A 9,297-nucleotide genomic window follows, 5' to 3' on the forward strand; every position below is an offset into this window, starting at 1 on the left:
CCAGCCACTCTCACGTTCTCAAGAAGTGGGAACTGGCCACTTCTAATATTAGAAAGTTAAGTAGAGGGTGAGCTAATTTACATTTTCAATTTTATACTAGCCTGCTCTGTGGGAGTACAATTAAGCAATCGATTATTTTAAGTCCAATTGAAGTAACCTTTATCTGAGAGTTTTGAGGTAGCTGTAGACAGTGCCCAGCAACAACGGGTGGCACAGTAATTTCTCCCTCCTTAGGCCACACTAACCCTTCATGAAAACTTTGAGCCCCTGCTGTTCTCTGTCTCCAGCTTTGTCCCCCACCTCCCCGCACGACGTCGTTCACAAAGCTGGCAGAGAGAGCTTCCTTTCATGCCAGTGTGATTGTGCCAGTGCCCTGCTTGAAAGCTCTTCCCATGAACCAGCTGGCCCTCTCAGAGCCAAGTAAAGGCTCCAGTGATAACTCGCTGCCAAAGTTCACCTCATCTGACTTGCTCGCCTCCTCCTCCCTCAGTGCTGGGCTCTTCTGTGTTTACAAGCTGTGGCTCCCAGCAGCCGTGTGCCATGCCTGGCTGTGTCTCTCCTGCTGCTGCCTCTGCTTGGAAACCCCCTTTTTCCTTCTTTTACTTGGTGCCTGCCATTTCATTTTGACTTCCACATGATATTCTTTTACCATGTGATGGTAAAGTGTGGCCCAAGATAATCCTGTCTAGGACAGGTAAAGGATGCTGGCTTCATTGATTGTTTTCGTGTTTACTTGTAATTTTCAGCGCCATGAAGCATAGTCTATCTTCTGCATTTTTTCGTGTCCCTCAGTAAACATGAATATTAAAAGTCTGCTAGAGCCAGGCATACTAGTGCACACCGTTTTAGTCCCAGCACTCGGGAGGCAGAGGCAGGAGGATCTCTGCAAGACATAGGCCAGCCTGGTCTACACAGCGAGTTCCAGGCCAGCTAGAAATGCATAGTGAGACCCTATCCCCAAAACAAAGCAAGCAAATAAAAAAAGTCTGCACAGCCCAGACTTCTTGCCTAATTGCTGAAAACAATATAGCCAACCAGAGGTCGGGCTTCTTTTCACATATGATGGAATTTTCCGCTAATGGCTACTGACTGACTACATCCACATGTCCGTCATCGTGCTGGCCCACTCCACTCCTGAAATAGCAACTTCCTAATGTCTGTTTCCTTATTGTACACCATGACTGCGTAAATTATAACACCTAAGCTACCTGTGGACAAAGCTGAGTTGTAGTGTCAGCTGGGGGAGTAGTTGTGACGGCAGCAGAGAAAATGAAGGTGTTAGGATATCCGCTTAAGAATATCCGCAAAACCACAGTGGTTTGGCCCAGATGAAATTCCCAACTGTGGATCCTGTTTTCAGTTCAGAGGTCCTCCTGGCTTGGGAAATAATAGGAAGAGAATTAATCCTTTGTTCCGAAGGCTAATAACCTTGTGGGATGAGTTGCTGAGGGCTGGCCTCTCCCTGCCCCCACCCCTGATCTTCCTGTCGGCTGGAGTGTGTCCAGCAGGAGTTGGAGGGTGCAGTCTGTGAACCCGATGGCTGGTTCAGCCCTCCCTGGCTGGAGGGCACAGCCTGGAGCCTGCTGGCACCACGCTCCATGTGCACCTGCTCTTGGGGGACGTCTTTCCGTTCACCCTACCCTTTCCTTCCCTGCAGCCACTTGCTTGAAGCCAGTTTTGAAGGGACCTGCCCTGGGTGTGTCTTCTGTAGAGTGTGACTTTTTTAGAGGCTCAGAGTCATGTTCAGTGGATCGGTTGAGTTTTATTTCTCTTTAACGCGAGCTCCGCTCATCAACGCATTGCTTCATCTTTTCGTGTTGTTATGCCTGTCCTTTGTGCCGCTAGCTTGCTTGCCTCAGTGCTCATTGCTATCCTTAGTTTTCCATGCTTCAAAAAAACTCTTATGACTCTTATGATTTTCTTAAGCAGGAGTATTTTATACTAGTTCATTGAAACCCACTTAAATTTGGTTACTTCTACACGTTTGCCAGCTTACTGTATATATAGGCAAATGATGCGTATAGACAAATAGCACTGTATATCTAGATAAATACTGTAAATAGATAAATAATGTCATGAACTCTTTCTTTTCGAAAGAAAGGTTAGAGCATTAGAGTTTAGAATCTTGAAAAAATCAGATGGAAATGTCCAAGTTTTCAGCACCTTGACATCCTAGACATGAAATGGCAAGTGTATGCTTGCCATGATGAAACAGACTCCTCATGCAGACACAGGCACAGGGCTAGGAGGTGGCTGGGCTCTATCACTCCAAGGCGGAGTGGTTCTCTGCGAGTTATGTAACCAACCTTCACTTCTGTGTCCTTTTTTAAAAACATTTTTTGGTAAATATATCAAGAGCAGGAAATGTGATGGCCCTAACACAGCACCTTATTAATCTTTCTTGTAAGCAGCTTAATATTTCCCCGACCCCGACTTCCAACCAGTATTCAGGTGGAGTTAATGAGGGCCAGACGACAAAGCCTACATGCCAGTAGTTTCCAATTGCTCTAAAAACCAAAAACTAGCAGAAGCAAATAATTGACCAACACCTTAAAAAATAGACATGAGTGGGGATCACATGTGTGTGTAATATAAATATAAATGAGGACCTTTGACCCCGGCATTCTAATGGCTTTAATAAAAGTTACTGCGTTGATCTGGAACTGTTCCATAGTCTTTTTGTTGTCGTTGGTTTAGGTTTTTTTGAGGACAGGGTCTTTCTATGTACTCATGGCTGTCCTCGAACTCACAGAGGTCTGCCTGCCTCTGCCTCCCTGGTGCTTGGATTAGAGGTATGCACCTCCATTCTCAGCCCAAATTGTATTTTAATTACGAAATTTGTAACTCGGTAAAGTTCTGCCCATAATCACGAGAAACTCAAATACAGGAAGATGCAGCTTAGCCTGCTGAGTTCTTATTTAGTTCCGCTGATGGCAGATTAGTCAGTAGACCCACAGGGAGGGTGTTTTCCACTAAGAGTCGGACTTGGAAATGCCTTGGCTATTTCTACAGGCTAACCTGATTGATAATTCCTAGGTCGCTATCAATGCAAATGTGTCTGTTTTTAAGACACGACATTGAACGACTGACTTTTCGTCCTGTGTGTGTGTAAGTACATGCACATGTGGCAGTCAACTGGTCCAGAAGTCAATGCTGGGTGTCTTTCTCCATCGCTCTACCCCTTACTTTCTGAGACAGGATGTCTCACTGAACCTGCATGTCACCAGTTTAGGCAGACCAGCTGGCCCCAAAACTCCTAGCAATCCTCCTGCCTTAGCCTTCTCAGAACTAGGATTCGAGACATGTTTTGCCATCCCTGACTTTTTCCATGGGTGTTGTGGAAAACTGAGTTCAAGTCCTCACGATTGCTTGACAACCACATAGTAACTGAACCATCTCCCTAGCCCTCTCCCCATTTACAGATCCGTTGGCCTGCAATGCCAGGTGCAGCAACCCTTTTCATGAACAAACACCTATACACCTTAGACAGGCCACCAATGACTGATCAAACCCAGCTTGCTGAACCATGGTTCTATTGGGCTTACTTACAGGAACACGGGTGTGGTGTCATTAGCAGGAGCATAGGTAACCCCAAAACAGCTGCCTCTTCATAAAGTCCTACTCCAGTGTGGGTGACGACCTCCTAAAAGCATCGCAAACACACACACACACACACACACACACACACACACACTTCAGTTAACCTTCCCCTACGGTATACTCCAGCACCTCCTGAGCCCGTGGGCATCTAGAGCAGAATTATTTATAGCGAGTGGAGTGAGCAGGAGAGAAAGGGAGTGGATGGAATCTCAGGTGGGCATCTGATGACCTTCCTTTCTCACTCCTCTGAGGAAATGTCAGGAGCCCTCCTGTGTTAGTGTCTACTGTGGGAGACCACAGCTGCTCTGATTACAATGGCCGCATTATGCCTGAGGATGACATTTTGTGGTATCTGGACACTGGGAAGATCCAAGACCCAATGTTTACTATGGCTTTTGAGGGAACTGTGATGAACTCCATATGTGAAAATGGAGAATTCCTCAGCTAGACAGACAGACAGACAGACAGACAGACAGAAAGGAAGAAAGAAAGAAAGGAAGAAAGAAAGAAAGACAGAAAGAAAAAAAGAAAGAAAGAATCTCTCATCCAATCATATTGCTTACATCTGCCTCAATATATCCCTACTGTGTGAGATTGCATTTTCTACAGACAATCCTATCCAAAATCCCATCCTTATTGAACACTCATAGCATCTGCTCTTCCGTTAGATTCACAGAAGCCAGTTCTGGCCAATCTCATGAGGCTGCAAGTCTCTTCAGTAGGAGGCTGTGCTATAGTTTGGACATTGAGGATCTCCCCAGCCCCCATGTTAAAGGATTAGTCCCCAGATGATGCTGTTGGGAAGTGTTGGGGCCTTTCAGATGTTGGCCTTGTGGGCATCACTGGAGGTGTGCGGGGTCCTGGCAGTCCTTCCTGACTGGTTGTACCATGCCCTCCTGCTGTGAGCTGCCACCCTCTTCAGGGCCCAACACAAAGGTAATTACCTCAGGTAGTCTTCACAGTGCAGTGATGTGAACTAATGCAGGCTATCCAGCACCGCTTACACCAACCTAATGGGAGATTTCTGCTGGAATTAAAAGAAGACCGTGTTCTTTATTGGGGGAGATTATCCTACAGAATGACGCATGATCTGTATGTTTAAGTTCTCTGGAAAGCATCTGAGAAATAACTAGTATTGCTATTTAACCACTGTGGTTGCTATATTGTTATTCTTCTCAATCTCATGATTTTACCAGTTTGCTTCATGGATTGGGCTGTGCTCTCATTATACAGTAACATGTGAAGACTTTACAGATAATAGTTAGTGGCTATCAGACATGAGGCAAGGAAGTTGAAATCCCACTGATGTCAGCCTTGGCGGGCCTGGGTTTTTGCCCCAGTCCTTCCATATCACCCACAGAACCCTGAGCGGGGACCCCACCTCACTCACAAATGGCAAGGCTTGAACTAAACATTCTGTCAGCCTTCTCTCCAGCCTCACACACTTTTCCTCCCTTCCCTTTCACGCGTGGCAGTGTAGTAAAGAGACAGAGAATACAGCCTCCGACCTTCAGCTCAATCTGATTTAAACTGTCAGGAACTCGTCACTTACATAAACTGTTTAAAGCCAGGGCTGCTTTTTCTTCATCTCTTTTCCAGAACACTTTTCTCCAGGAAACGGTGCGGAGAGAGTGTGAAGAACGCTTTGAACTGACAGAGGCTTTGAGTCAAGCCAGAGAACAGCTCCTGGAGCTCAGGAGGAGTGGAGGAAGCTTACGGTGTTCCCTCAACAAGGGCACCCTAACCTACCCTGCCACCGCAGTCAGCAATCACCGCCAACAAAGCAGTGCGAGGCAGAACTGTGGACGAGGCACCAACCCGCCCAGCCTGCGCGGACTGCCAAAACCCACAGCTTCCCCAAGCCCAGATAAGCTCAAGAAGGTCAGCAGCTCCGGACTGCCCGCCCTTCCCCAGTCACATCCTCCCAGGGGCAGAACATCTTCGGTGAATGAGACCCGGCGGAGATTGTCCGCCATCCTTAGCCGGAGGCTGAGTCAGCAGTGATGACCGGAGCCAGGAGCAGTTCTGTCCACGGTGTACACACCCTTTCATAGCCTGCCAGAGGCTCGCTGTAACTGGGTGCCCGGAAACATAACGTGTCTGTAGATATATTTAACAAGGGCTGTAAAAAGCTAGGAACTTTCAAAAGGCTTTGGAAATGGCAACAGACAATGAAGTCGGTATTCCAGAGGGCTGATTTCCATGCTCATGAATGTATTGTACGCTCTGCGACCCTGGTCTTTTAGGCTTCTCACCCTAGTGGGTTTTTCTTTCTCCCTCGGTCATTTCCTGTCTTCCATCCTCCCCCTCCCTTCCTGCTTTCTTTCCTTAGCAAGCAGATCATCTCCACAAAGCAAAGTAGATTATATTGGTGTTATTGGCATTTGTTCATTTGGTTATTAAACTGCATAGATGTAATAAGTATTTCAAATAGAAAAGGAAGTCCTGAATTTCCAAAGTACTTCTTTCAAATCCTCGCAGAGCTAACATCACCCAATGTTCCTCTCCCTCGATCTACCTGGGTATGGATGGCTTTGTAGGCTGGGTCCAGAAGTCGTGATTGACAGCCTGCAGGATACCACCCACCATGAGGCAGGGGGCCTGCTACAGAAGGATGGCTACTCCCATTCAGGGAAAAGTGGTTTGGTCAGATTCTGACTATCGTTTCAGAAAGCAGAAGGCATGAAAGTGTTTCTTGATGGCTATTTTCTGCATTGAAGGATTCTGGCACATAGCTGAGTTCTATTGAACTTCGATTCTCCAGTCACGGGGAAGAGAACTAACACAAGATCTCCTGGTAAAAAGAACAGAAGGCTAATTTGGATTCAAAATTGATTACCCTGAGAAATGGGTAACCGATTACAGTTTCTGTTCTCAGGGTGAGACTGTAGAACAAGATCTGCTCTTTGAAGTCATCTTAAAGCTACCCGCTCATGTTGCTGTCCATACCTAGGGCTGTGCTCATCTGTCTTCTCCATGGGATTTTGTCTTTATGTTGGGGGGAGTGAAAACCAACTTAGCCCCTCTGCCTGCTGAAACATGGACATCCAGCTTCCCCCTTCTCCTCCGGGGAAAGCAGTAACACGTGTGACTGTGGCACGCTCAATTATCACATTTGCTGCAATATTGGTGAGAGAGGCCATAGGTACCTGGCAGCCTCCCCACTGCCTAAGAGAATACCCTGACTAAACACAATCAAAGTTACCTCCCGTCTTTCTGAGGCTTGCTAGAGGGTTTTAACCACAGCATAAGTCCACACCAGGTGCCCCGGTTTCCTGACTATTTTAGGTAGGAGTCTTTCTTTAGGATCAGGATACTTCCCGTTGTCTCGCAGAGGTTGTCATTCTTCAGGAGAGCCCAGCAGCATAGAAGCGTGACTGGAGGGTGGACTGAAGGAGTATACTTCGAGACGGGAGTTGAACCAGAACACTGTCACTCAATCCCAGTCCTCCCAGCCCTAAAGGCGTCTTCCCAAGCCTCCATCATGATTGTTGCCAGCTCCACCCACCCTGCAGTTAATATTTGTCCTTTTGTAAGTCCCCTCACTTTGTGTGTGAGAAGGAAAGTTGATTCAGGGTAAAATGACTGCAAAGTAACAAGTGTCCTTTGCTAATTCTAGGGCTTCTAGCGAATGCTAATGCAAATATGCACCTATTAAAATAAGAAATATTAGTGGGTGTTTCCCTTCCTCGGTATCATCCTGTATAATGTGGCAGGGACCGGTTCACTAGATCTCCTGGTTCTGAACTTTGTTTGCACGTTGAATTATAAATACTGTAACATAAGGTAGACGGTAAAGCCCGCAAAGGCCCAGAGCATCTTGGGCGATAATCTCTACCATCAGGTGAGACACGCTTGCTCGCTGTTTTGCAATCTCAGCTCTCATTGCAAGAGCCCCAGGCATACAATGAGTTTCTTTATTTTTACCGTGAATGTGGGTCAGTAAGGAAAGTCACATGCAAGCTTTTCTACAGATGTAAAGACCGCCATTGCAAAACCTGGCTTCTTAGTTTGTTGATACACTCTTGCTTTGTGATGACTGTCCGGAACTCAGAATGGAACCATTGTCTGTCACACGGTTGTGTTATATGCTACAAAGGTATCAGACACATAGATGGATAGACAGAAAAATGGTAATTACATTTAGTTTAGCCTACACCATCTGAATAGTGCAGATTGAGCTATGGGCATATCTATGTATTTGAAGAAAGAAATCCTTAAAAGTGTCACAAGACACTAGAGGTTAAAAACCCATCTCCTTGATTTTCCTGGTGATGAACTCTTGGCTTGAAAGAGTATCATGAATATTAAGAAGGTAGTGAGGGGCTGGAGACATGGTTCAGTGACTAAGAGCTCTTGCTGCTCGTGCAGAGAGAACCCTGGTTTGGTTCCTGTCATCCGTATGGCAGCTCAATCATCTGTAACTCCGTCTGGACCTGATGCCCTCTTCTCACTTCCGTGGGCACTGCACACAGGTGGCACACACACAGGTGTCCTGACAAAACACCCGTGCACAGAAAGTAATCAAATAATTTTAAAATAATAAATAATTTCAGATTTCTGAGGTTTCTGAGCATCTTGAGTTACAGGTTAACCCTAAAGCTACCCACTTACTTGTTTTTTCAACAGATATGGAGACTTTCATTTTAAAAAGAAATTGTGAGAGCTTAAAAAAAAAGACATATTATCAGTCCTCAAGAATTATATAGTAGGGGCCAAGAATAAAGCATTTGTGGACATCATACACATGGGAGGTGCTGAGTAAAATGTTGAGAGCAAGGTGGATGAATCTTAGTAGGGGAATCAGGAATGCTTCAAAAAAATCAGTATATACAGCAAGACTTTAAAAAGAGGAGCAGAATTGTACAGAAAAAGGTAGACCAGTCAGAAGAAATGCATAAACAGACGTGGGAATCATAGAAACCTGATAGGCTGATCTCACTGCACGAAGGTGTTGACTAAGGGCCAGTGTGTGCTGTTAGCTGGACATGCCACGTGTTTTTCTGAAAATGAGGAGCTTTGCCCTGGCAGGGCTGTGCTGGGGTGATGTGGGGTGGGGAGACTGGAGGATGCAGCAGCAGCTGGCAGACAGTGAGTGGTCCGGGCAAACTAATGAAGTTCTAATGAAGATATTGGTGCTGGGAATAAGGAATAGGTGTTAGATTAAAATTCTATTCAGGGCAGGGAAGGGATTTTTTTTCCTCCCGCTAACTGCAATCTGAAACTGTTACCAGCCTTTGACACATTGGCAAGACTGCATTTGATGGGCATGGCTCTAATTGGAGGATCGTCTCTATTTAAGAATAATGTGAACTAGTGGGAGCTATGTTTCATTTGGGAATCACATGACCCACAAACTACTGCACATAGAATGCCCCTTACAGGAGCACGCGGATCTGAAAAGGCTGTAGGAACTGTGGAGGAAGAGATAAGTGGACACGAAACAGAAATAATCATGTCTTGACTCAGAGAATGTAACTACAGCTACACAGGGTGATTCTGGAGTGATAACTGTATAATAAAATCTGATTTTCACTGCATGAAGGGAAATATAAAAGAAAATGCTCCAAGTAAAGTAAGGGTTATCTTAAAATCTTCACACTTTGCAGTACTGAAGAGACCTAATAACATCACCTGGTCCAGATAATCGTTCACTTAGTTAATTAGCTTTCTATTTGCATAACTGTGTAACATCCG

The 9,297-nt window shown here is 45.6% G+C and overlaps 1 protein-coding gene across 1 annotated transcript in view; it reads left to right on the forward strand.

Annotated features, from left to right (window-relative positions):
* Window positions 1-7,693, forward strand: part of Lekr1 (leucine, glutamate and lysine rich 1) — a 127,315-nt gene extending 119,622 nt beyond the window's left edge. Inside the window, exon 13 of the mRNA XM_026782331.1 lies at window positions 5,200-7,693. Within this exon, the coding sequence (XP_026638132.1) occupies window positions 5,200-5,604 (405 nt within the window). The 3' untranslated portion in view covers window positions 5,605-7,693. The remainder of the gene's footprint in view (window positions 1-5,199) is intronic.
* Window positions 7,694-9,297: the final 1,604 nt, after the last annotated feature.

This window comes from Microtus ochrogaster, chromosome 1, assembly GCF_000317375.1.
Source record: "Microtus ochrogaster isolate Prairie Vole_2 chromosome 1, MicOch1.0, whole genome shotgun sequence".
NCBI classification, from domain to species: domain Eukaryota; kingdom Metazoa; phylum Chordata; class Mammalia; order Rodentia; family Cricetidae; genus Microtus; species Microtus ochrogaster.